The following is a 27,489-nucleotide window of genomic DNA, read 5'->3' on the forward strand; positions in this document are numbered from 1 at the left end:
TTTGTCCTTGCAGAGAAACATTTGAGGTCAATTTGGGAGAGACAAAATGGTTTCAGGACTTTTTTCCTGTGCTGTTTCAGACATGTGGTTTGTTTATTTATTTATTTATGTATGTGTTTGCCTGGCACATTTATTTTATATCTTAGACCTTATAATTCTCAAATCAGGGTCCTATCATTGCCCAGCCTGTTCTTGCGACTGTGCTCCTGGAGCAGGGACTGATCCTGCAGCTGGACCTCAAGACGTTTCCCACTGGTGTGTTTAATTGCTGGGAGTCGTAGTTAACCTGTGGAACTCCCTCCCACAGGAGACAGGAATGGCCACCCAGCTAGATGGCTTTCAAAGAGGATTGGGCAAATTCATGGAGGAGGAGAGGGCTGCCAGCCCGAGTGGTTCTGCTCTGCTTCCACAGTTGCAGCAGCGATGCTCCTGAACGTCAGTTGCTGGAAACCACAAGAGGGAAGAGTGTTGCCCTTGAATTCGAATCCTGTTGGCGGGTTTCCTTTTGGGGTATCTGGTTGGGCCCTGTGAGAGCAGCATGTTGGACTAGAAGGGCCACTGGCCTGATCCCTGATCAAGCTCTTCTTATGCTCCTGTGTTGAAGTCTCTTCCCAGTTAATTCAAATCTGATTACAGTCTTTGTTGCTTAGCTTGTGTTACGGAAAAATCTAGGTGTGAGGCTGCTCAGTCCCCCAGCTCGTCACGGGTCCCTGCGGAATAAAGGAAGGAGTCCAGCCAACCAGAGCAAATAGCTGTAGACCAAAGTTTATTGCGCAACAGGTTCAAAGAGGAATTTTGAACCCCGAGGGTGGGGTGACAAGGACTTTCAAAACTTTCCCACCATATCCCAGAAGACAGTTCATACAGCATCATTGCTACATCACTGACATGTCACAAAAGGGGAGGGGCAGACAGGGGCTACACCAGTTTAGCCTTGGTAAACATGTCCAGACAAGTCCTTGGTACAAGATGAGCATAGGCAGACGTGGCAGGGCAAGGCTCAGGTATAAGATTAGCACAGGCAAACACCTCTGAAGTCCCACCACCCAAAGTACAACAGAACTTCCTTTGCATGTCTGGCCCCTTGGCAAGTCTGGTGATGGGATTAGGCTTTCCTTGGCCAACAATCAGCTCAGCAATTGTCACCTCTGGGCACTTAAAGGGGAAAATAGCTTTGGAATGGAGGAAGCTGGCAAAGGAGTTGATTTTATATTATTTTTAAAGCTAGGTAACTTCCCTGAGCTGTCAAGTTGAAAGGATACATTCAGGCATAATATTTGTAACATTTAACTTTAAAGATGTGCCCCCCCCCCCATAATTTCCGTAACAGCTTGCAATGAGGTGGGAAAGAGTCATTATCATGCTAAGTGACCCATAATAATTCTAAGAAAGAAGCTTGGCTTAGGGATATTGTACTTTAAAAAAAAAGTCCTTCAACAATATATTTATCCAGGGATGGGCATTGTCTTAACAATGACTAACACAGATTCCTGCCTTGCAGGGGGTTGGACTAGATGACCCTCAGGGTCCCTTTCCAACTCTACAATTCCATGATTTTCTGATTCTAACTCCAGAACTTTTGCTGGAAACAAGAGTAATCCTTCCCTCGTTGGAATTTGTCCTCCGTCCACTGGGAGGCGCTGCCGCACAGCTAAAGCCTCCAGGCAGGAGTCATTGGGAGAGAACTGCTGAGATGCCCTTTGTGTATTCTCAGGGGTGCTCCTTAACCCACCTCCAGCGTGGTGTAGTGGTTAAGGGTAATTGACTCATAATCTGGGGAACCGGGTTCGATTCTCCGCTCCTCCACCTGCAGCTGCTGGGTGACCTTGGGCCAGTCACACTTCTCTGAAGTCTCTCAGCCCCACTCACCTTGTGGGAGAGGAAGGGAAAGGAGAATGTTAGCCGCTTTGAGAATCCTTAGGGTAGTGATAAAATGGGATATCAAATCCAAACTTCTTCTTCTTCTCCTGCTGCTGCAGTTGCTGTGAGCCCCTGACATCTCTGGTTATTGCAAGAGAACATCACCAAGACCACAGAAAGCGGCTGCATTTAAATGCTTTTTGGCATGACTTTTTCCCAGTTTAATCTTTAATTCAATAACAACAACGACAACAGGCCCTTCAACCTTGCTGTGCAACGAGTTGTCACCTGCTGGCATTGCCTCGTTGCACCCACGCTTTGCCAGCCTTGCATTAAATGACTGCCCCTAGCTGTGATTCCTGCCTTGCAGGGGGGTGGACTAGATGCCTCTTGGGGTCCCTTCCAACTCCACCATTCTAGGATTCTAACTACAAATTTCTCCCCTCCCCTAGGGAGCCTGAGCTGTTCAATAGAAGTGGGGGGCAGCCAAAGCCCAGGCATCTGGCCAAGAATCTGTGGGAATGTTCGGGGAGGCAGGAGAGGAGATATTGTTGAATTATATCCTTCCCAACTTGTGTTAACCAGTTCTACAATTTAGCAGAGTCACATTCCCCTTTTTAAACTTACACAGCGGATAACATTTTTTGCCAGGCTGGCATAAGCCTCTAAAATAAGTTCTCTGATAATTCCCTTTTTATTCCCTCATAAAAGGAATAGACACTGCACAGTCTTGTATAAAAGTATTTAAAAGAGTTTACTCATATTCTGTTCACAAATGGATCCTAGAAGGCAGACTTAAGTTACAAAATACATACACCTGGAATCTATCCCATAAGGAAATAGTTCCTTTGGAGCCGAGAGCATCTCAGGCTGATGCTTCTTTGACGAAAGCAAAATGGAGAAGAGGGAGATGTGCTGTCCTGCCCTGTGCTTTTGTTACCTGCACAGGTGAGGTCACGCCCACCTCTGGTCACATGCAGAGGAAGTTTGTCCCAGCCCAGGAGGAAACAGGAAGTTTATCTACTGACTGGACAAACATCCCTCCTCATGTCTAAACATGTCCGCTCTAGGAATTTTGTGTTTAACTGCTCTGTGTTTCACACCCCACAGAATCACCTCCTGGCACAGGCTGGCAGCAGGGCATGACCCTGGGTGCAAATGTGCCTGTGAGAGAGTCTCTTGGGATCACACTCAGCAGGACCTGTGTAATAAACGGAAATCTGCCCTTATTCCCTTATGGGGACACAAGAGCCCTTTTAGAGTCCTTTGCAGGTTCTCCATCGGTCGGAGAAAAGAACAGAAGCCAAGCAGAGAATATTGAGAAGAAAAGCAGCTCGTAAGCCTGATCTTTATTGAACTGTTGCAACAGGGTGCTCCCCTCACACGCAGGAAAGGAGGAGGACCCCGAACAAAGGCGTGCAAGCCTTTGCCCACCCTGGAGTCCAAGACCACCCCCAGAAACATCATACATACATCACAGAAGGGGTGCAACCTAAGACCACCCACCAGATACATCATACTTACATCACAGAAAGGGCGGTCTACAGCAGAAATCTGAGTGCGTTGTTTATCTCCTGTCTGGCAGGTTACCTGTTAATGCTCACTCGATTGGGTCCCCTGGGGAGCCTGGCCAGTCTTTTGTAGTGACAAATACTTAGTTCCTGAGCCAGGCCACAGGCTCACCCTATTCATACTTAGACATACCCTTAAGACAGGTTTTGTGAATGAAAAGACAAATGGGGAGTCTTTTCCATTTTCCTTTGACCTTGCAGAGAAAACATCTGATCAGTTTGGGAGCCAAAATGGCTCCATGGCTTCTCTCCTGTGCTGCCTCAGACATGTGGCCCATACATTTATGTACGTGTTTGCCTGGCAAATATATAGAATCATAGAATCATAGAGTTGGAAGAGACCACAAGGGCCATCGAGTCCAACCCCCTGCCAAGCAGGAAACGCCATCAGAGTACTCCTGACATATGGTCGTCAAGCCTCTGCTTAAAGACCTCCAAAGAAGGAGACTCCACCACACTCCTTGGCAGCAAATTCCACTGTCAAACAGCTCTTACTGTCAGGAAGTTCTTCCTAATGTTTAGGTGGAATCTTCTTTCTTGTAGTTTGGAACCATTGCTCCGTGTCCGCTTCTCTGGAGCAGCAGAAAACAACCTTTCCCCCTCCTCTATGTGACATCCTTTTATATATTTGAACATGGCTATCATATCACCCCTTAACCTCCTCTTCTCCAAGCTAAACATGCCCAGCTCCCTTAGCCATTGTCAAGCCTCTGCTTAAAGACCTTAATTTTTTATTTCAATAGTCATATCTAAGATAAGCCTACGATTTAAGCAAATTGTTACACTGGTGAGGGAGACCCCTGGGACTCAGCTACATTAGGAAAAACAACATTTTGAATGCGTTATAAACATGCAACACCAGATGACGCCAGAGAGCAAACTATTTCTATGTGATATTTACATAGCTTTTTTTTTTCTTTTGTAAGAATTTAATTTCTGACTGACTTATGCATTTCCCCCCTGTGTGTAAATCCACCCCTAAAGCAATGTCAGCCCCCCAACCCAAAGTCTCTGCACACCCCTGCTGCTTCACCTGCCTCATTTAATTTGCCATGATTCCTCCATTGCATGGGGTTGGGCTGGATGACCGCTGGGGATCCCTTCCAGCTCTGCCAATCTAGGATCCATTGGAGGTTTCTAAACAGAGCTTGGAGGACCGTCTGTCAGGGATTCTCTAGCTGCGATTCCTGCATTGCAGGGGCTTGAGCGAGATGACCCCTGGGGTCCCTGACAGCCCTACGATTCTAGCATCCTGTGAAAGTTATGCACTGAAGTTCTCACCCTGGGCCAGCAGGGGGATACTGTAGATAGTTTTCACTCAGGTCCACATATGCAAATAAGGGATTGAAAGTGATGTTCAGTGATTGCATAGTTACAGAAAATGGTTACTGTTGCGTTCTAGTGGAGCTCTATATAAGCAGGCTGGCTGAACCCTTCAGTTCAGTTCTGTTCTGGCCTGTGAATAAACAAGAGCTGTTTGAAGAATCGCGGTGTCGTCTGATATGTTCACCCACAACTTAACAGTGAAGGTCTCTCCTGTGGCCAAACACCATCACAGCTTCATCCTTCTGGGCTTCACCTTCACCAGCTTGACCGGCACAGTGGGCGAGTCCATGGAGCGCGTGGCTCTGTGCAGGGCGTAGACACACCTGGCCAAGGCAGCAGTGCAGCAGATTTCAAGACACAGCATGGACAAATACATCATCGCAGACAGCTTGCAGTACCGGTAGTTGGAACTCAGCGAAGAGCCCCAGGCCTGGATTTTCTGGGACGGGGGCTGATGGGGGCTGGCTGGATGGCTGGGCCTTGGGCTCGGAGGAAGGGAAGGCCTGGCTGGCGTGACGGCCGAGGAGCAAAAGGTGCAGCTGGCAGCAGCTGGAGAGGTTGTCACCCAGCCAGTGGTGGGCAGGGGAGCCTGTGTCACAGCAGAGGTGGGCGACGGGGGCATCTCAGGACGTGTAGTCAGGTCCAGCCTGGCTGTCGGTTCGGGAGACAAAGACCCAGACCTGCATCCACCTGGAAGACTGACGTTGTCAAGGCACATTGTGGAAGCCGCCACCAAAGAGAATGTCTCTGTAGGGGTGGTCTCAAGCGGTGAAGGTGTGGTGGCGACTGCCTTGCTGGTTGTCCCAGGGAGCACAGGTGTGGTGGCCGATGTACCAGGGCGGCTTGTGGAGGCATCAGAAGTTGCGGTGGTTGCCCTGGCAATGGTTGTGGAGATCTGAGTGGTTGTGGTGGCACCAGAAGGGGTGGTGTGTGACATCCCAGTTGTGAAGACAGCTGTGGCAGCCACAGTCCTGGCGCTGGTAATTTCAGGGGCTGTGGTCTGAACCTTTGTTGTCGTTGTGATATGAGGGGTTGTGGGTGGCAGGTGAGCGATGGTCGTGGCTGCCTCGGGGGTTGTGGCCAGGGTTGTGATGGACACAGAGGTTGTGCTTGAGATCTCAGCGGTGGTGGCAATTTCAGGGCTTGTCTCTGCTAAGGTGGGACTTTGAGTGGTGATGGTGGAGATGTGAGGAGTTGGAGTTGGAGCCCCTGTGCTGGTGGTTTCAGAGGATGCCCCGCTGGTGGTCATGGTCTGTGAGGTTTCAGTGAGACTCTCAGAGGTGGTGATTTGAGGAGTTGAGGTCAGAGCCTCTGTGGTTCGGAGGGTTGTGGCTGCATTTGTGGTGGTGGCAGGCTCAGAAACGGAGGTGGTTGCAGCAACAGTGGCTTTTTTAGGAGATGGGGGGAGTGTTGTGCTCATCCTTGTTGTGGCAGGAGGAGGGAAAGTCGTTGTGGGCAGAGCGGTGCTTGAAATGGGCAGAGTCGTTGGGCAAACCAGCTGATCTTCTGCCAAGGAACTGACTGCTTTGCCCTGCAGATCCTTGGGGCTCCTGCATATGACCTTTGTGGCGTCCTTCACTTTTTTGGGATTGCTGCTCATCCATCGGTGGAGGTAGAGAAGGAGGCAGTCACACCTCCACGGATTCTCCCCGAGATACACGGAGGTGAGCTTCGTGAAGCCGTCAAAGAGGCCCGGAGAGATGGTCTCCAGCTGGTTCTGGCGGAGCCTCAGGGTCTTCAGCCCCGGGAGGGAAGGTGGCAGGAGACCCTCCAGAGACGAGAGCTTGTTTGCCTCCAAGTTGAGCTCAGAGAGTTTGCTGAGGCCTGTTAAAACACCGAGAGGGAGGCCTGCCAGCTGGTTGTGGGACAAGGTGAGCTTTGTGAGCCCCGTGAGGTTGGCAAAGACCCCCGCTGGAAGAGCCTGCAAAGCGTTCTTGCTCAGGTCCAGCTGGGCGAGCAAAGGCATCTGCCCAAAGAGCCGGCCGGGGAGACCTTTCAGCCGGTTGGAAGCCAGGGTCAGCTGCTTCAGCTTCCTCAGTCCGAAGAAGGCCTCATCCGGGAGGGTCTCTAAGAGGTTGTGCTCCAGGAAAAGCTTTTCCAGGTTGGGCTTGTTCCTCAGCACCCTGGGAGGCAGCGTGCGGATCTTGTTCTTCTGGAGTCCGAGCTCCGTCAGATCCTGCTGGCTGTCCAGGCTCCCCTCCGGGAGGTCTCCGATCTCGTTCTCGTACAGCCGGAGGACCTTCAGCCGAAAAAGTTCCTTGAAGATGTCCTCTGGGATGGCAGCGATCTTGTTCCTGGCCAGGTGCAAAAAGGTCAGGTTGGAGAGCCCATCAAAGACGCCTTCAGGGAGAGAAGGGATCTCGTTCATATGCAGGTAGATCTCCTCCAGGTCCCCGAGATCCTCAAAGAGTCCTTTCTGGAGGCCCTTGATCTGAGAGTCCCGCAGATTCAGCTTCTGCAAGCGAGGAAGAGAGCGGAAGGTGCCCACAGGGAGGGCGTCCAGCTCAGCCTGCGTGATTTCCAGCTCATCCAGTTTCTCCAAGTTATCAAAGGCCCCCACCTCTACTGTTTTGATCTTGTTGCCAATGAACAGGACTTTCTGCAGTCCAGGCATGTTCCGGAAGGCTCCGCTCTTGATCTGTGTCAGGCTGGTTTGCACAAAGATCATTTCGGTGATGGTGGTGCTGGCGGTCTTTGGGATCTCCGTCACGTCCCTTAGTTTGGTGTAGACATCCTGGTGGGCCTTAGGGCAGTCGTAGGCCCCTGTGCAGGCGGGCGGGCTCTGGCCAGTTCCAAAGGCCAGGCAGAGGAGGACGACAATGGCCACTGTGGGCACCATCCTGGAAGAAAGCAAGAGGTGCCCATTAGCCTTTTCACCAAGAGAGTGCACATCTGGCAAGCCTCTCTGCAGCTGGGGCGTCTGATTCCTGGGGTCTGCTGAATCATGCACGTCCGTCCCCCAGCTCCTTCACAATCTGCTGTTTTGTGGGAGCAGTCAAGGACAACATCCCTAGAGTGAACATGTTTACACATGGGGAGGGATGTTTGTCCAGCCAGCAGGTCAACTTCCTGTTTCCTTCTGGGCTGGGACAGACTTCCTCTGCATGTGACTAGAGGTGGGCGTGGCCTCACCTGGGCAGGTAAGGACAAAAGCACAGGGCAGGGCAGCCATCTCTCTCTTTGACATTGAAGAAGCAACATCTGCTTAGCCAAAGATGCTCTCTTGGCTCCAGCCAAGAAAGGACAAAGGGGCAGTCTCCTTATGAGATAGTTTCCTGGCTGGTCTCCTTGTCTTTTTGTCAGAGGGAGCCCTCGGATTTCTCCGTTAACACTGGAGAGTCCAAACAAGCAGCAGACCCGGCCCCCTGCCTCCGGGCCGAAGCCTTCTCCCAGCCAGACCTCTGAGCCTCCATTCCCCCCACAAGCAGCCTTCCGACCCCAAAGGCAGGACTTCTGGCAAAGAGGAAGAATGGTGGTTAAGCAGGAGAGGGAGAAATGGAGCCCCTGACTCACAGCTCTCTTATATTTTCCCTCCCAACCACTAGAAACAACCCTCGCTTTAAAATACTCAGAAGAATCCTGATACTCCCCTCCAGCTGGGTCCTCCCTCCCCAAAGAGCAGAGGCAGCTGCCGTCCCTCTAACCTACTCCATACTGCCTGCACTGACTGGCAGAAGCTCTCCCAAATTTCAGCCAGGGGACGGAAACTTGCACGTTCTGAATGCAAAGCAGCTGCTCTAGCTTCGCACAAAGACACAAAACACACACACGTGTGCACAGCAAGGGAGCTGACAGATGGGGATCCATTGTTTAGTTCACAAAATTTATACACGGTTTTTGTTTTCTTAAAAAACAGCAACCTCAAAGAAGTTACAGAAAGATAAAAGAAGAAAATCAGGCAGACATACAGAAAGTTAAAATGCTAAAATGGATTCACATTCCTACCAGCAGCATTTCTAAACAGCTGGGCAGGCTTGCCTAGACAAGGACGCTTTTTAGCAGGTGCCCCAAAGAGGGCAGCAAAGGCACCCGCTTGATCTCAAGAGGCAGGGAGTTCCACAGCCCAATAGATCAGATCTTGCAAATGCCAAACAGGGATTACAGTGCCAATTCCACCGCTGGAGGCGGCCGAGTGGATGCAGGTGAGCTTTGGCACGCTTGCGGGTGAGCCGGTCTCTCTGAACCAGGGGTCAGCAAGGTTTACCTCGCCTGGGCCGATTCCCTCCAGCGGAGATCCCTCTGTGGGGTGGATTGTGCGTGTGAGTGAGCGCACATGTCCACAATTTCCAGCAGTGTCTGTGTCTGCGCAGACACTCTTTCCGGCGCCGGAGAAGCAAGTCCCCGTGCCGTGCTGATTTAGTGCAGCGTGGGGGAACTCGCCGAGCAGGCGGCTCGTGGGCCGGTTAAACGACCTCCGTGGGTCGCTTGTGGCCCATGGGCCTTAGGTTGCCTACCCCTGTTTTGAAGCTTTGAGGCCCCTTCAAGGCAGCAGGAGCCCAGAGCAGAGCAGCAGCCTGGTGGCCAGAGAGATGGGCTGGAGAAGGTCAGGGAGGAAGCTCCTTCCAAGCCCCAGGGAGCCTTTCAGCACTTACCAAGATCGGTTGCCGGACATTTTGCTGAGCCGGGAGAGTCGTGCACAGGCTGCCGAGCGAAGCGCCTCCAGCCTTATCTGAGGAAGGCATCCAGCGCCCGGGAGGTGAAGATCTGCCCTGCGCAGATGTTGGGCAGGTCTGCCTGGTGAGATAAAGGTCCCAGGTGACAAATTCTTGTCACAAAACTGGGCATCTGCCAAGGCCTGGGCCTGGCTCTTAACTGGGAAGGGTCCCTCGGGGACCATAGAATTGCAGAGTTAGATGGGACCCCCTCCAGCACAGGGGTTCTCCGAGGGTGGGGCAGGCCGCCCAGGAGAGGCAGGAAAAGGTGGCAAGTGGACAGGAAGATTCAGGGACAACCCAAGAAACATTCAAGCATCTCAGTATAGTATAAGGTAAAGGGACCCCTGACCATTAGGTCCCATCGTGGCCGACTCTGGGGTTGCGGCACTCATCTCGCTTTATTGGCCGAGGGAGCCGGCGTGCAGCTTCCGGGTTATGTGGCCAGCATGACTAAGGCACTTCTGGTGAACCAGAGCAGCGCACGGAAACACCATTTACCTTCCCACCAGAGTGGTACCTATTTATCTACTTGCACTTGACGTGCTTTCAAACTGCTAGGTTGGCAGGAGCTGGGACCGAGCAAAGGGAGCTCACTCCATCATTGCGGGGATTCGAACCGCCAACCTTCTGATCAGCAAACCCCCGGCTCTGTGGTTTAACCTACAGTGCCACCCGTGTCCCAGTATAGTATAGGCTTTTCTAAATGTTCACAGACCAACTGTGGAATTATCTGTTCTAGGACCGTTCCGGGTTTCAGTGTCCAGCTCACTGGTCGGTAGTTACCTGGGTCTTCCTTTTCTCCTCTTTTTGAAGATGAGGAAAACATTTGCCTGCCTCCCGTCTGTAGGGACCTCACCTGTTCTCCAAGAATTCTCAGAGATAATAGACACAGGCTCTGAAATTACACCTGCAGGCTCCTTTAGTACCATTGGGTGAAGCTCATCAGGCCCTGGAGATTTGAATTCCTTAAAAGTAGCTAGGTGTTCCCTTACTACCTTTTCCTATCTTGTTTTTTAATTTTGTATTTGTATTTTCCAAAACAGGAAGAGAGAGCATATTTAACCCCCTCCCCTCCCATCCCCCTGTCCCACTTAAAACTTCGTACCAAATACAGCATGTATACATATACCAAATGACTTCCCTTCCGCCTTTTTCCTGATTCCTTTGCTTTTCTGCTACTCCCTGTAATCCACATATTTTCAGTCATCCAATTTGTTACCTATTAAATACTCTATTTCAGCTCTGCTGGATTTACTCAAGACCTGCTAAGCTGTATGTATTTCTCTATACTGGTTCTTGAAAGAGTCAATAAATATTATCCATTCCTCCTTATATTCCTTATCTTCGTTTTCTCTTATCCAGTTCCTCAGACCAGCCAGTTCAGCATATTCAAACATTTTGCACTCCCATTCTTCCTGAGTGGGTACTGTGGGAATGTTCAGGGTAGCAGGAGAGGATATATTGTTGAATAATTTCCTTCCTAACTTGCGCTGGCAAGTTCTATAACATAGCAGAGTTCTAACATCCCCCTTTTAAATTGCACATTGGTTAGCTTGCAGCAGGCTAGTTCTAGCCTTTCAGTATAAGATTCCTGGTAATTCCTCTATGTCCCTCTTACAAAGAATGGACACGACACAGACTTATGTAAAAAGTATAAAAGAAGTTTACTCACATTCAGTCAGTTCACAGATGGATCCCAGAAGGCAGACTTACGTTACAAACGTATATACACATGGAATCTATCCCATAAGGAGATAGTCCCTTTGTGCTCTGTTGGCTGGAAGCAACAAGGCATCTCTAGCTAAAGAGATGTTGCTTCTTCGAGGAATAGAGTCAGAGACAGAGAGAGAGGGCTTTGTGCCTTGCCCTTTTGTGTTACCTGGACAGGTAAGGTCACGCCCATCTCTAGGCACATGTAGAGGAAGTTTGCCCCAGCGCAGGAGGAAACAGGAAGTTGACCTGCTGGCTGGTACAAAGCATCCCCTTGCATGTCCACTCTAGGAATGCTGTACTTGACTGCTCTGTGTTTCACATCCCACAGGTACTAGACTTGTTTTCCACCTTTGTGCCAAGAAGGTTCTAGCTGTGGACGTAGTGTATAGTAGTAAACTCTCTTGTTTTTTGGGGGCCTCTGTTGTTATCATCCCCATGAAAAAAATGTCAGGTGTTTGGGGGAAAGTTTTTAAAATATCTTTTAAAATTCATTATATATAGTTTCCCAATATTCCTTAATTATTTTACAGGACATGTTAATAAAAGATCCCTCAATTTCATTACACTTCCAACACAACACATACCTTTTTCTCTTTTTTAGACATTTTCGCCAATCTGGTAGGTGTTAAATACTGTGTGGGCCATTTTCATCTATTATTATTATTATTATTATTATTATTATTATTATTATTATTATTACTACTACTACTACTACTACTACTACTACTACTACTATATTTTCCTGGAGTTATAACCTATGCCCAGTTATGAATGTGTGCTTACCCGTACCCCATGCCCACAAGAAGTTCCCACACAAAAGGAATAAAGAAAGCTTGGTTTATTATATGAAATGAAAGTGACAGAATATATAATTGCTGCTTCAGGCAGCAAATGCTACAAGACGTAGACCCCCACCCTGCCTTGGGAGGCAGTGGATCCATGCTTTCAGAATCCCCACTGGGTGACCTTTGGGATCCTGGGGAGACCCGCAGATCAAACTACATAGACAAAGCCTGATTTGGGTCACAAAGGCTTCTGTTTCTGTTAGCGTCTGTGATGATACCAAGCACGTCCTGACGACAGCCCTGCAATGAGGATGCAGCACGGCTCAGGTGGGGCTGGAGCCCCCTCTCTCCGGAGGGCAGGGGATGCCGGCCTCAGGGGGCTTCCGAGGGGTCTGCCACCGCCTCCCCTCCGGGCAGGGGCTCGATGCTCACAGCCACCCGGACCTTCACGGCGCCGCAGCCCGAGTCCAGGATCCAGTCCTTGCTGAAACGCTGCCGTGCCTCCTGCAGGCTCTCTCCCGGCGGGAGACTCAGGCTAAGCTGGTGGCAAGCGTCACGGTCGCACGCCAGGTGGATGGCACCTGCCGGATCCTGGTAGGCGCACGGAGGGCGGGCGCTGGGTTCCGCGGAGGTCTCCTCCATCCCCGGCTCCGCCCGGCACCGGGAGGGCGCGGGGCCCCGCCGACAGACCAGCTGCTCTTTCTGCACGGCCGGCAGGCTCAGCCCCTGCAGGTGAGCCGGGCTCCTGCACAAGGCCCGCGCGTTGATCAGGGGGTCCGTGTCCTGGAGCCAGTCTTTCAGGGGGGCCAGGTGGCAGTCGCACGTCCAGGGGTTGCCCTTCAGGGCCACGTTGGCCAGGATGACGTTGCCCTCGAAGACCCCCTCCGACAGGGTGGCCAGCTGGTTGTGGGACAGGTCTAAAGCCTCCAGGGTGGTGAGGTTGGCAAAGACGCCCCTCGGCAGGGCGGTGAGGTTGTTGTGGCTCAGCTGCAGCCTGGCAAGGGCGCTCAGGCCCTTGAAGACCCCGGCGGGCAGGTGGGTGAGGCGGTTGTGCGATAGCCCCAGGAACGCCAGGCTGCCCAGGTTGCCAAACAGCCCCTCCGGGATGCACTGGAGATGGTTGCCCGCCAGGGAGAGCTCGGCGAGGTGAGGGGTGCCCTGGAAGAGCCCGTCGGGCAGCTCCGCCAAGCGGTTGCCGTCCAGGTAGAGGAAGGTGAGGTTGCGCTGGGCGGAGAAGACGGCGGCTGGCAGGCGCTCCAGGGCGTTGTGCTGGAGGTGGAGGCGCGTCAGGGCGCTCAGCGGGGCGAAGGTGCCCGCGGGCAGCTCTGCCAGGGCGTTGCCGTCCAAGAAGAGCTCCCGGAGCTCTCTCAGGGGGCCGAAGAGGCCGGCGGAGAGGCCAGCCAGGCGGTTGTCGCTCAGCTTCAGCACCCGCAGGGCCGAAAGCGGACCGAAGACCTCCGCGAGCAGCTCCGCGAGGTGGTTTTGGGACAAGGTGAGGGTCTTGAGGGATGACAGCGGGCGGAAGACGTCCTGGGGCAGAGACCCGACCTCGTTCCCCTGGAGGTGGAGGGCTTCTAGGCGCGGCGTGTTGCTGAACAGCTCCGTCTCCAGGCTTTTGATGGGGCTGAACTTGACGGCGAGGGTGCTGAGGTTGGCCAAGCCCAGAAAGGCCTCTCCGCTCAGAGCGCTCAGCTGGCTGGACGAGATCTCCAGCTCCCGGAGCTCCGGCAGCCCCTCGAAAGCCGCCCGTTCCAGAGACTCGAGGGGGCTGCCCAGGAAGGCGAGTTTGGCGAGGCGGCGGCTGCCGGTTCTGTTGGCGAAAGCCCCGCTCTGAAGCGAGAACAGGGGGGCTCCCACGAAGAAGAGCTGGGTGGCGCTGGCGGGGACCCCCTCGGGGATGTCCTCCAGACCTTCATCCGAGCAGAAGACGGTCAGGTTCCCAAAGCACTGGCACAGAGCCGGGCAGGGAACCGCTGGGCCACCGGGCTGTGCCAAGGCCGAGAGGCAAAGCAGCAGGAAGTGCCCGACGGCCACCCATTTGCCCTGCGGGAGAGGAAGGTAAAGGAAGGCCAGTAAGTGCGGGGATGTTGAGGAAGGCAGGAGAGGATATGCTGTTCCACCACTGAGCGCAGGAGAGCGCTGAGGCCAGGCTGGCCCAGGAGGCTAAAGAGAAAATGCTGCCCACTGTGGAAGGAGGTGCGGATCCAGAATTGGCCTCCACAGTCACTTACGGACTCACTGTTAAAACCGTGTTCATGGAAGACAATCTTACTCAGCTATGAGGGATCGCCAAAGAAAGAAGTAGAAGTGGCAGCCCCTACCCTCTGGAACTCCCTGCCACTTGATACTACACAGGCACTTTCTCTGGTCTCTTTTTAACACCTTTCTAAAAACTTTCTTGTCTAAAAACATTTAAGCCTGTCCAGATGCTTGAAAAGCTGGTGTGAATTTAAAGCTCTTTCAGTATTTTAACTTTTTATATGTTTTAAAACTGTTCTTGTAAACTTTTCTTGATTTTATAGTTTCATCTTTATGTAAACCACTTTGAGGGTGTGGATGGTTTTGTGTGTGTTTTTACAGTTAAGAAGTGTAGACATTTTATGAAATGATGATAATGAATAATTTGCCTCGACTGCTAATCAGTGTCACTGACTGGGGCCTTTTTCTGCCCCCCGGGGGGGGGGGCACTTAGTTGCTGGCAAGAGCCCTGTGTCTTCCTACATATGTGAGAGACACTATTGGTGGTTTTTTGCTGTAGGGGGAAAATCCTCATTTCTTTGCTGGGAAAGGCCTCTGACGCCATGCAGAGAATGAGGAGGGCATTTCATTTTTTTTTTTTAATGCAAGCGATGGACAAGGGCACCAGGTCCCCTCCCCCTGCCTTTCCTGTAAGCCTGTGGCTGGGGGGCTTCCCTCTGCCCACACCCCCTGCCATAACAAATCGGGGCACGTGATGTTGGACCGTCCTTGTGCAATGGCACAGGGGGCACCAGCCTCTGCCTTACCCTTAAAGCACGTTCAAAGTGCGTTCCGCCCCTAAAACACACACACACACACACACACACACACACACACCCCCCAATGGGGACAGTAGTTTAGCCCTCACAGAGCTACAATCCCCAGCACGCTTCACAAACTACAGCTCCCAGGATCCTCTGACATGCTTCACATATCTGGCGCAGGAATGGCCTTAGACCGGATTCTCACTCCCTGCTGGCACGGCTCAAATCTGAGCAGTCGCACCCAAATCACAGAATTGTAGAGTGGGTGGGAGGGACATCTAGCCCAGTTGTGCTGCCATGGAGGAATCACAGCTTCAGTATCCCCCCCCCCTAATTCTGCTTAAAACCCTCCACCACCAGGGTGACCTTTGAGGAGACCCATTGCTCTCCCCATGCCCAGCAATGAGAGAACCCCCTCAACTGAGAGCCCAGACCCCTTTGCCCTGCCCACCCCACCCTCTGCTAAAAGGGGGGCTTGGTTTGCTCCTGCCCATTTCGGGGGACCCCTGGGCACTTACCCTGGGCGGGTCCAGGCCCTCAGGCAGAGCCATGGTGCCGTCCTCCCTCCTCTGCCTGCCAGAAAAGCCTCTCGCTCTGCAGTGTTTGCCAGCCAAGATGGGAAGTCACTGACCCGCCAAGAGGGACGGACCTGGCGGTCCTGCTTATCGGAGGCCCCGTCCTGGGTCCCCGCAGATTCCGGGCAAGGGCCGGTGGTGGCCTCAGAGGGGGCGGGGAGGGCACTGGCCTCTGGGCAAAGAGGCAGCAGGAGGGACTGCCTGGAGGTAGCAGAGGCACCCGGCGGGGGGGGGGGGTGGACACGACTCTGCCCTTGCCGAGAGCAGCCCTGCCATCCCAGGGTTTGGCAAGCTGCCTCTCTCAAAAAGATCTCTCTCAAAGTATCCCAGGACAAGTTCATGGAGGAGAAGAGGGCTGTCGATGGCTCCCAGCCAGGATGGCTCTGCTCTGCCTCCACAGATAGAGGCAGCGATGCTTCTGAAGCCACAGGAGAGGAGAGTGTTGCTCTTGTGTTCGAATCCTGCTGTGGTTTCCCTTTGGGGAATCTGGTCAGCTGCTGTGAGAACCAAGCAGGGGAAGGAGGGGGTGCTGGAGGTGTAAAAACGAGACTTTTTTGCTGATTTAATTACGCTGAATAGTTTTCTTTGGATTTTGAATATATGTGCAATTAATTATCACAGCTTTGCATTTTAGCGCGCGATTGTCTTCTTTGCTGGTTGTGCAATCCTGCTATTCCGAATAGGGCTTTTTAGAGTGTGTATGGGAGAATGGCAACTGGGCAGGGGTGGCCCCTAAAAGCAGTGGTGGAGCAAGCCGATTGGACACCTGGGGCAGCAGCCATGCCCTGCACCCAGGGGCGGGGCCAGGTGAGCCAGGGTCAGACACTTTGCAGGGTCTCTGAGGAGTCTGCCTGCCTCCTTCCCCTCAGCCACCCTACAGCTGAGGGGGAGGTGGCATGTGGACCGTTTGGGGCAGAGCGGACCCAGGAGAGACGCGTGGCTCAGGCGCACTGCAGGCCCCGCAGTGAGTGCCGCCTGGCATTTTGTCACCCCCTCAGTGGTGACAACCGGGGTGACCCGCACCCCCCTTCCTCCACCCTTGCCTAAAAGTAAGGAAACCGCTTTTGGTGCCTTCAGTCCTGGAGGGGAGCGAGTGGGAGAGGCTGAGCAGCTTCTGCTTCTGAGCAGGAAAGTTAATAGCGGTTTTGCCTTCCTCTAAAGAGCAGCCCCTACAAAGGGCCTCTCCTGCCTTATCTGGTGCAGAAAATAAAAGGGAGAAGAGGGATCCCCACCCCGTGCTTAATCAGTATGTTTTTCGCTTTTTGGAGAACAGCAAATAACAGAGGAAGGTTTGATTTTGCAATATGCGGAGGCCGGCCTGGCATGCAGCAGAAACCGCCAGTCGTTCCTTAATTCCTTCCCTCCAAACACTTCTGGGCTGCTCTTCAATTAAAACTACCCAGGGCTGTTTTGCCTTCAAAGGACCAGATGCGGGATGAGGGGAACCACCCCACAATACCTGGGATCTCAGGGAGCCGGAGTTGCCCTGCTTGCCTGGGCACCGAGGACAGTCACGCACTCATTCACTCACCCCACGCCACTCCTGCTGCCACGTCCGGAGGACTCTTGGCTGGGCCCGTGGGCAGGAGAGCCAGCCCTGCTGCTGCTGCTCCCCTGCATGCTGAGCCCTCGACTTGGACCCCGCAGCAGCCCCCTGAGCACAGGAGGGATTTGCGCATTGGTGGGAGAAGTGTGGGGCTTGGGAGATTCTCCACTGTTTGGCTCCAGAGTTCACAGCAGCCACAGGACTGGAAGTCAAACCAGCTCCATCACCCAGCTGAGGTCCAGCTCCGAGGGCCTTCTGCGGGTTCCCTCGCTGCAAGAAGTGAGGTTACAGGGAACCAGGCAGAGGGTCTTCTCAGTGGTGGCGCCCGCCCTGCGGAACGCCCTTCCACCAGATGTCAAAGAGATAAGCAACTACCTGACATTTATAAGACATCTGAAGGCTGCCCTGTTTAGGCAAGCTTTTAATGTCTGATGCTGTCTTGTTTTTAATATTCGGTTGGAAGCCACCCAGAGTGGCTGGGGAAACGCAGCCAGATGAGCAGGGTATAAATAATAAATATTATTATTATTATTATTATTAACCTGGAGAAGTAGGTGTCTTAGAGGCAGCACGAGAGCCGTCTTCCAATATCTCAAGGGCTGCCACGTGGAAGGTGGAGCAAGGTTGTTCTCTCCTGGTCCAGAAGGGAGGACCCAAATCAACAGATTCAAGTAACCAGAAAGGAGACCCAACATCGGGAAGAACTCAGGAGGTGGGGAAGTCTCCTTCCTTGGAGGTTTTTAAGCAGAGGCTTGGTGCTGTCATGCTTTAGCTGAGTTTCCTGCAATGCGGGGGGCTGAGCTGGATGTCCTTTGGGGGTCCCTTCCAACTCTACAATTCTATTATTCAATTCCATGTGTGCCGGATGTGCTTTAAATGTATAGAGCTGATGCACTCTGAGATTTTGGTCTGGAGGGGGCAATTTAAGGACCCTGAACTTCACGGCTGCCTGAGAAGCAGTTTATATATAGTGAGTTTCAGCCTGGAAATACCAGCCTCAGCCCTGCCTCCAACCTGCAAAAGTGGCTGACACCCAATTCACCACCATATGTACACTGATGTCATGAAGCAGACCTAAAAACATCCTCCTGGCCTGACAGTCACTGGGTGCAACACTCCGCACCCCCCCCCCACTCTCCACCCCCCACTGATCAGGGTGTTTGATTTCAGGGCAAGAGAAGTGCAGGGATCCCTCAGTCCCAACCAAAGTTCACAAAACGTAGTCGGGGCTAAAACCGTAACCACATGTGTTTTTTATTGAGCATTCCACAAACAGAGTGGCTTCGAGAGAGAGTTCTTTCTCCAAGGAATTTGACGCCCCCAAAGTGAATCCGTCCGGAGTGTTTCGTCTACCGAGAAAGGAGTGGCGGCCGTCCTCCAGTGGCTGAATGCCCCAAAGAACCTGGGAAGTGAGATAGACTGCTCTGGACAGGGAGGTTCCATAAGATCAGAGGAGCCGGCTGGAGCAGCCAAAGCAGGTCCATCTTCCTGCCCTCACAGTGGCCAACCGGATGCCCCATGGGAAACCCACAGGCAGGATTCAAACCCCAGCCTAGGGAGATGCTGCAGGCCAGAGTTGCCAGCATTGAGCTAGATGGAGAGCAGCGGCCAGGCTTCTTTTGCCCCCTGACTTTGCAGGGATCCCAGTCTGGCTTCCCAGCAGGGGCCTCCCCTCCCCCTGCTGCAACCCCCACCAGCCCCTGAGCTTCCCCTGCCCCCCAGGGGCTGAGCACCCTCCCTCAGCACAAGCAGCATGAGACTCAACCCAGGCTAGTGGCCCACAAAAGGCAGGCCCAGGGGCCAAGTCTCCTTCTCTCCTCTGGCAGGACTGAACCCTGAGGGGGTGTCACCCATTACATTTCATATATTTCATTGCATTTATATAGCACCTTTTCCTCCAAGGAGCTCCAGCGAGTGAGTGTGGTTCTCCTCACAACAGCCCTGCGAGGCAGTCGAGGCTGAGAGGCAGAGACTGGCCCCCAAGGGGAGCATCATATGGCCAAGAGGGGATTCAAATCCTGGACTCTCCCGGGTTCCTAGTCCAGCGCTCTAACCACTATGCCACCGCTGCCTCTCCCTAAGGGCAGGGACAGCAAAGCTGCCCAAAGAGCAGCCCCGCTCTCCAGCCACGGAGGGTTGCCTGCATGGCTGAATGACCACGGGATGCAGAGCATCTGGCGGAGCAGGACAGACAAGGGCCTCATCCTGCCCGGCTGGCCTGGGCTGCAAAGGCCACATAGGGGCGCACATGAGTGGATCTATGGAAGAGCTTCCTTTGTTGCAAGGGGTTGAGCCCTTCCAATTCTCTGCCTCATCCATAGGCCCCCTTGCTTCAGGAGGGCGTGTGTGAGAGCAGGTGGGAGGGCGCCCGTTGTGCCCGTGGGAGGGTGGCAAGTCTGGGGAAAGGGATACAGAGCCCGGCATCTCCCCCCACCCCCACTGCCCTCCCCCCTGACCCCATCCATCAGTCTGGTTGGCCAGCTCTCCCGAGTGCCCTTCTATGCCTTGGCGAGGTCCCGGCGGGCCTTCCTCCTGTACCCGTGGACAGCCGCTGCCAGCAGCGTCCCCAGGAGCAAGGCAGAGCCCACCACCAGGCAGGTGACCACCACCCCCGTCTGGGTGCGCGTCAAGCCCCAGATGCCCCCCTCGGCCGGCGCAACACCTGGGGTGAGCACCCTGGGGGCTGCCGTGGAAAACTCCTGCTCTGCCTCTGCGCTGCCGCCTTCGTGGTCCAGGGGCGGCTGGGCACGCGTGGGCATCACCGCCTCTGGGCTCGTGTCCTGGTCAGGGACTTCCGCCGGGCCGGAGGTGGCCATGGTCGGCCCCTCGGTGGCCTCTGGGCTCTGGGCAAGACCAAAGTGCTCCTCCTCCAGTTCGGCAACGGGCTGCCCCTGCAAGGCGGGAGGCCAGGCGCAGACAGGGCGGCTGCCCCCCAGGCGGGCACCGTTCTCCCTCAGCCAGCGCCCGAGGGCCAGCAGGGCGTTGTCGCAGCGCCAGGGGTTGTCATGCATCTTGACCTCCCTCAGGCGGGGCAGCTGCTCAAAGATGCCCTCTGGGAGGCTCTCCAGGGAGTTGTTCTGCAGCTGGAGGTTCACCAGGTGTGGCGTGCTGTGGAAGAGGCGCTCTGGCAGGGAGACAAGCCGGTTGTTCTGCAGGGAGACGTTCTGCAGCTTGCCCAGATCCCGGAACGTCTCCCCGTCGAGGGTGCGGAGCTGGTTGGTGTGCAGGGAGATCTCCAGCAGCTCCCCCAGCCCCTCAAAGGCCAGCGGGGAGACGGAGCGCAGCCGGTTCCTGCTCAGCACCAGCAGCTGCAGCTGCGTCAGGTTGGCAAAGACTCCAGCGGGCAGCTGGGCCAGCTGGTTGTCGTAGAGCCACAGCTCCTTCAGCCGCGGCATGGGGCCAAAAGTGGCCGGCAGGAGCTCCCGGAGCGCGTTGCCGAAGAGCGAGAGGCGGGAGAGCTCAGGGAGCTCCAGAAGCAGCCCCCGCGGGAGGGTCTCCAGGCGGTTGTTGGACAGGTGGAGCTTCTGCAGCTGGCGGTTGGCCGAGAGGAGCCCGTCGGGCAGGCGCCGGATGCGGTTCTGGTGCAAGCCCAGCTCCTGCAGATCCGGGAGGGCGGCGAAGGCGCGAGGGGCCACCTCGGCCAGCTGGTTCTCATAGAGACGCAGCACCTGCAGGCGGCCCAGCTGGGCAAAGAGGGTGGGCGGGAGGCGGGAGAGGTGGTTCTTGGCCAGGTTGAGCTTGAGGAGGGAGGGCAGGTGGTCGAAGGCCCCCGGGGGGACGGATGCCAGGCTGTTGCCGTGCAGCTGCAGTTCCTTGAGGGCGCCCAGGCGGCTGAAGTGCGCCGGGTGGAGGCGCAGGAGCTGGTTCCCCGAGAGCAGCAGTGACTCCAGTTTGCCCAGGCTGCGGAAGACGCCGGCGGGCAGCTCCTGGAGGCGGTTGCTGGAGAGGCTCAGGTAGCGGAGGGAGAGCAGACCCCGGAAGGTGTCCGGGTCCAGGCGCGCCAGGCTGTTCTTCTCCATCCGCAGGGCGATGAGCAGAGAGGCGTTGCCAAAGGCCCCCGCCCCCAGTTCCGTCAGCTGGGTGCCGATCACCTGCAGGCTCATGGCGTTGGCGGGCAGGGGGCCGGGCATGGCCGAGATGTGGGGTCCCGAGCACTCCACCTGTGCCGTCCGGGAGCAGGCGCACTCCTCGGGGCACTGAGCCCACGCCAGGGCGAGCGCCAGGCAGCCCGCCAGCAGCAGAAGAGGGGCACGGCCTCTGGGATCCATGGGGCCTGCGGGGAAAAGACAGGTCAGGCGTTAAGAGCAGAAGGACGTAAGCCAGGGGTGCCCAAACCTTTTCAAAGAGGGCCAGAATTGATGAAGTGAACATGCACGAGAGCCAACCTTTCCCCCCGATATTATTTATTACGATATTATTTGAGCAGTCAAAATACAACATTCCTTGTATTCCTAGAGTGGACATGCAAGGGGATGTTGGTCCAGTCAGCTGAAACTTCCTGTTCCTCCTGGCTAGAGCATCCTTCCTTTTGCATGTGATAGAAGGTGGGCGTGACCTTAGCTGTCCAGGTAACAAAAGAACAAGTCACGCAGCACTCTCTCTCTCTTTTTGACTTCCTTCATTGTAGGACCAGCTTTTTAGCTAGGGACTGCTATGCTTTCAGATAGCAGAAGCACTGGGATTATTCCCCCATATGGGGTAGATTCACATGTACATATTTGTCACTAAGTCTGCCTTCAGGAATCCAACTGTGAACTGATGTGAGTAAACTTCTTTTATTGATTTTGAATAAGATTGTCGTGTCTTTGTTCTTTTTAAGAGGGATTAAAGGGAATTTACCAGGAACGTACAATTCAATCTGAGACAGACTGAATTGTATAATAGTGAGAGGCTCACACGAGCCTGCAACCAGCTATCTGCTGTGCGTGTAAGAAGGGGAATGTAAACTCTACTAAGGATCTTGCTAGCGCACGTTAGGAAGGATATTAATAAAGAATATCTCCTCTCCTGCCACCCTCAGCATTCCCACAAATGATCCACCAGGAAGTCCGGCGGAGCTCAGCGCTTCCAAGATGAGAAAATTACGAGGCTGCCTCCCTTGGTTGGGCCTGAATGTGCTCCTCATTAGCGCCTGAGGCTGAAATGTTCCCCAGCGTGTCTGGCGCGCTTGAGGGCTCGGAGCGGAATAATATTCGCTGGTGAGGCTCCTGGCTGGAAACTCTGAGTGAGGCTGGTGGTCAGAGAAGGCTTTGTGGCTGCAGTAATTGCGCACAGCCAAGGCATGCTCTGGAGGCAGCGCTGAGCACTGAGTCTTGGCAAGCGCATGGGCTGCTGCTCTGCCTCCAGGGCCCAGGAGCTCATCTTCGCTGGCCAGGACCAGCGCATGGTGCCAGGGAGACCCCATCACAGGAGCACCAGCAGTAGCCAGCCAGCCCCAGGCCTGCAGGAGAGAGCTGGGAAGGGCAGGGTAAATATGGTGTACGGTTCTGGTTGCCTCGCCTCAAAAAGGATATCGCAGACACAGGGAAGGTTCAGAAAAGAGCAGCCAAAATGATCAAGGGGGTGAAGCCCCTGTGAAAAAAGCACCCGGGACTTTTAAAAAAGAAAAGGTGGAAAGGAGAGTTTTCCTCAATGCTAGAATTCATGGGCAACCAAGGAAGTTGAAACAAAACAAATTCCTTCCAGTAGCACCTTAAAGACCAACTAAGTCAGTTCTTGGTATGAGCTTTCGTGTGCATGCACACTTCTTCAGATACTTCAGATACTTCAGATAGTGGTATCTGAAGAAGTGTGCATGCACACGAAAGCTCATACCAAGAACTGACTTAGTTGGTCTTTAAGGTGCTACTGGAAGGAATTTGTTTTGTTTTGACTATGGCAGACCAACACGGCTACCTATCTGTAACAAGGAAGTTGAATGTTGGAAGATTTCAGGACAGGTAAAAGGACAGGGCTCCCTCACACATCGCCTAGTTAAACTCTGGAACTCCCTGCTGCAGGATGCAGTGGTGCCTGCAAACCTAGATGGCTTTAAAAGAGGATTAGAGAAATCCATGGAGGAGGAGGAGGAGGAGGAGGAGGAGGAGGAGGAGGAGGAGGAGGAGGAGGCTGCCAGGGGCTCCCAGCCAGGATGGCTCTGCTCTGTCTCCACTCTCAGAGGCAGCGATGCTTCTGAATCCCAGTTCCTGGAAACATCAGGAGGGGAGAGTTGCTCTTGTGTTCGAATCCCGCCTGCAGGCCTTCCACTGAGGCATCCTACTCTGCAGTTCTGCGAAGGGCTCTCATGCTGGGGGGGGGGCAGCGCTTTTCTCCTTGCAAGAGACCATTTCAAGGCAGCCGCTCGTCAGAAGGAAGGGCTGCAAACTCAGCCAGGCCAGAGCCAGCAGTTTTATGTGGCCACCTGCCAGCTTGGAAAGAAAAGCGTGCAGGATCCTTTTGGGCTGGCAGACAGCCTGGTGGGCGCAACTGGTGCCACAGGAGGCATTGGACTTACAGTGTGGGGCAGTGTTTCTCCAACTTGGGTCCCCAGCTGTTGCTGGACTACAACCCCCATCATTCCCGACCACTAGCTAGGGATGATGGGAGTTGTAGTCCAACATTTGGAGACCCAAGTTGGAGAGCAAATGGAGGGGCATCTTGACCTGGAAGTGCCTTTTCTGGGCTGTTGTGCTCCCCCTCTTCACCTTGAAGTGCTTTCCAAGTGGTTAGAGAGGCAGACGAATAGAAGAGCCACCTGGCCCAACATCCTGTTCCCCCAATGGTCACCCATTCCTGCATGGCAAGGGGTTGGACTAGATGGCCCTTGGGGTCCCTTCCAACTCTCCCTTTCTAGGATTCTCTGCCCCAAAGTGGAGCTCACAAGCAGGATCCGAGCCCAAGAGCTCCCAGCAGCTGCTATTCAGAAGCAGGACCCTGGCCCTTGTGGCTGGCAGCCAAGGCTAGCCTTCTCTCCTCCCTGAATCACAGCTGGAAGGGTCCTCCAGGGTCATCTAGCCCAACCCCTGCAATGCAACCCCTGGAACTTGCCTCATCCTCTTTTAAAACCACCTTGGTTGGTGGCCATCCCTGCTTCCTGTGGGAGGGAGTTCCATGGTTTAACTCTGTGCTTCCTTCAATCTATCCTGAATCTTCCAGCTTCCAGGGGTGCCCAGCAGTTTCTCACGTTATGAGGGTCGGAGAAAAACTTCTCTCTATCCGCTTCCTCCTTGCCAGGCAACGTTTTACAAACTTCCACGGTGAAAGCTCAGTTGGTAGAGTTTGGGGCTCTTAATCTCAGGGTCGTGGGTTCGAGATTCCTGCATCGCAGGGGGTTGGACTAGATGACCCTGGTGGGTCCTTCGAGCTCTACGATTCCATGATTCTGTTGCCTCCTCTTTCGCTCACCTTTCCTGCAAACTGAACACCTCCAACCGCTGCCCCCTTTCTTCCTCGGGGAGTTGCTCCATCCCCACCGCCCTCGTTTCTGAACCTCCTCCAACTCCACGGCATCCTGCCCGGGTGGGATCCTGCACGTCGCCCACGCCGCCTCTGAGCTCCCCAGAGCCAGAAGAAGGGGGCGGAAATGGGGGGCACTTGCTGCTGCCGACCTGTGCTCCGCGGTTCCTCTGCCAGAGCAAACAGTGGCTTCAGGAGGAAGGAATCTCTGCAGAGTCAGCCCCCCCCCCTCCGCCACCGCAGGCTCCCTTTCCCTGGCACATCTGGAAACGGTTTTCCCTGCAGAACAGCCTTGTTTACAGAGGAAGGGCTTGCAAAGCGAGCCGAGCCCTCTCCGGGGAGGAAAACTTCAAAAGGTAGCGGCTTTCTCTTGGGAAGGGGGCCTCGGAGCATCCCAGACGCGGGAGAAGCAGCGCTGCAGACAGGAATTTCGCCGCTTCTCGAGCCTGAGGGCGCTCCGAGTATTCAGACACGCGGCTACAGCCGCCTAGAGCTCCGCGGATAATATTCCCGGTCCTTTCGCTTCTCTTTGCGCCCCTTCCGTTTGCCAGGTGCAGAGTGGCATCGCAGAGCGGGTAGGGGTCCCCAGGGGTCATCCAGTCCAACCCGCTGCGATGCAGGAGTCGCTGCTACAGAATCCAGCCGGTTCCATCTCGGGACAGTCCCCTTGCCCCACAGCAGCTCCCCTTAGGGAGGGGAGGCGACCCTTACCTGCTGAAGGAGGAGGGCGGAGTCCGGCGGTGGCTCCTCAGGCGGCTGCAGAGGCGGAGCAGGATGCGCTCCGGGTCCCGGGCTGGGGCTGCTTCTCCGGCTCTCCAGCTCTCGCCTCCCTGTATTTAAACTCTCCAAACCAATGAATCAGCAAAGGCGGGAAGCGTCACCGGTTCCTGAATTCGCCTTTCTGGAACAGAAAGAGAAGGACGGAGGGAGGGAGGGAGGGAGGAGGAGAGAGGGCGTTTGGGGGCTGGCTGGCTGGGTGGGTGGGTGGGAGCGACTGAGGAGGGGGCTGCCGCCTGCCTGAGCCCCACACCCCGCCTGCTGGGCTCCGGGACGCCGTCCTTGATCTCCTCCCCCAGCCCCGAGGGCCGCCTTTGCTTAAGAGCAAAGAGGGATGAAGTCGAGGGACCAGCTCAAACCCAGCTCTGGGAGAGAGAAAGAGGAGGCGGCGAGGGGCCACCGGCCTGGTCCTAGCAGACCTTCCCCACCCAGCTGAAATGGGCAGCGCATAAGTGTCTAAGTGTACCCTCAAAGACATAAGGGCAGACGAAGAGGCTGCTGCTGGATCAGGCCCAGCACCCACCCCAGTCCAGCATCCTGTTCTCACAGAGGCCAAGCAGAGGCCTCAATGGGAAACCCGCAAGCAGGACTCAGGCAGAAGAGCCTCTCCTCTCCCTCTCCCGCGGTCTCAGAAGCATCGCTGCCTCCAGATGTGGAGACAGGCACAGCCATTGGGACTGGGGGCCACAAAGAGCCTTTAACCTCCCATGAATTTGCCCATTCCTCTTTTCAAGCCATCTAGGTTAGGGAGTTCCAGAGGTTAACTAAGTGCTGCATGGAAAAGTCCTTTCTCCTCCTCCTCCTTCTTCTTCTAGTTTATATACCCTCTATACCTGCAGGTCTCAGAATAAAATCAGAATATAAAACCACAAAATACATAATCAAAATAAAAACAACAACAACAACAACCCAATAACACTCCCCCCACCCCCACCCCCGTTCTCAATCTTCCAGCTTTCTGCTTCATTGGATGTGCATGAGTTTGAGTGTCGCTTGCTCTTCTGAGGGTGACTTTGTACCCATAGCCACACCCAGGACTTGTGTGGCTGTTGTTGTTAATAACAACAACAACAATTCACATAGTTGCCCCCTTTAGAGTCCAAGGAATGGTGGTCCTCTGGGAAGGGGCTGGAAGTGTGTCTGTGAGCAGAAGTTTGGAAGTAGGTGAACCGGTGAACAGGTGAAAGGTGAAGATCAGGGGTCAGCAACCTTTTTCGGCAGGGGGCTGGTCCACCGTCCCTCAGACCATGTGGGGGGGGCGGACTATATTTTGAAAAAACACACAAATGAATTCCTATGCTCCACAAATAACCCAGAGATGCATTTTAAATAAAAGGACATATTCTACTCATTTAAAAATGCACTGATTCCCGGACTGACCGTGGGCCGGATTGAGAAGGCGACTGGGCCAGATCCAGTCCCCGGGCCTTAGGTTGCCTCTTGCCTCATGAAAGAGCCGAAGGAGTAGCAGCCCTAAGCAAGATTTGTCCTGTTCTGGTCTTGCTGTCCCATTGCAGAAGGCTGGACTTCCTGCATTGCAAGGCGTTCATTGGACTAGATGGCAATTCTATGATTCTGTGAGAAGGATATTGTGAAGCTGGAAAAGGTGTAGAAAGGGTTAGAATGAAAGAGAATATATATTTTAAAAAAACAACAACAACAACACCCAGCTATCAAAATATAGATAATGGCAACAACACAGCACTATTTTAAAGCCATTTATGTTTAAAAAAACAAAAAAAAACCCCAATCTGCTCCCCAAAGGCTGTTGGAACAAGAAACTATTATGGTGTTGGCAGAAGGACAGCAAGCCCTTCCATCAGATGTCAAGGAAAGAAACAGCTCTCTGACTTTTAGAAGACATCTGAAGGCAGCCCTGTTTAGGGAAGTTTTGAATGTTTAATGTTTTATCGTGGGAGCCGTCCAGAGTGGCTGGGAAAACCCAGCCAGATGGGTGGGATATCAATAATAATAATACATTTATTATTATTATTATTATTATTATTATTATTATTATTATTATTATTATTCATTTCATCCAAGGAACCCTGGAATTGGAGAGGAGTGTGCAAATCATGCCGGTCGTGGAGAAAAGTCATTCTTCCACTCTCCTAACACCAGAAACACCAGACATCCGAGGAAGCTGAATGCTGTTGGAAGATTCAGGACATAGAAAAGAAAGTCCTCCATCATGCGGAACAGAGTTAAGCAGTGGAACTCCCTCCCACAAGAGACAGCAGTGGCC

The 27,489-nt window shown here is 53.9% G+C and overlaps 3 protein-coding genes across 3 annotated transcripts; all 3 read right to left on the minus strand.

The window, feature by feature from the left end:
* Nucleotides 1-4,983: 4,983 nt before the first annotated feature.
* Nucleotides 4,984-9,453, minus strand: LOC309342938 (uncharacterized protein; the record flags this gene model as incomplete). The annotated part of the gene is made up of 2 exons (XM_081863924.1): nt 9,350-9,453; nt 4,984-7,597 (listed from the first exon to the last, which is right to left on the minus strand). The coding sequence occupies exons 1-2, from the start codon at nt 9,367-9,369 to the stop codon at nt 4,984-4,986; spliced, it is 2,634 nt and encodes an 877-aa protein (XP_081720050.1). The 5' UTR covers nt 9,370-9,453.
* Nucleotides 9,454-12,269: 2,816 nt separating this feature from the next.
* Nucleotides 12,270-15,533, minus strand: CPN2 (carboxypeptidase N subunit 2). The gene is made up of 2 exons (XM_081862516.1): nt 15,431-15,533; nt 12,270-13,953 (listed from the first exon to the last, which is right to left on the minus strand). The coding sequence occupies exons 1-2, from the start codon at nt 15,461-15,463 to the stop codon at nt 12,283-12,285; spliced, it is 1,704 nt and encodes a 567-aa protein (XP_081718642.1). The 5' UTR covers nt 15,464-15,533; the 3' UTR covers nt 12,270-12,282.
* A 3,953-nt stretch (nt 15,534-19,486) lies between these two features.
* LRRC15 (leucine rich repeat containing 15) lies at nt 19,487-25,380 on the minus strand. Its single transcript, XM_081862514.1, has 2 exons — nt 25,179-25,380; nt 19,487-21,306 (listed from the first exon to the last, which is right to left on the minus strand). Exon 2 carries the CDS (start codon nt 21,299-21,301, stop codon nt 19,532-19,534), a length of 1,770 nt encoding a protein of 589 aa, XP_081718640.1. The 5' UTR covers nt 21,302-21,306; nt 25,179-25,380; the 3' UTR covers nt 19,487-19,531.
* Between the last annotated feature and the right edge of the window lie 2,109 nt (nt 25,381-27,489).

This window comes from Podarcis erhardii (assembly GCF_964252035.2).
Source record: "Podarcis erhardii genome assembly, chromosome: 5".
Lineage (NCBI taxonomy): Eukaryota > Metazoa > Chordata > Lepidosauria > Squamata > Lacertidae > Podarcis > Podarcis erhardii.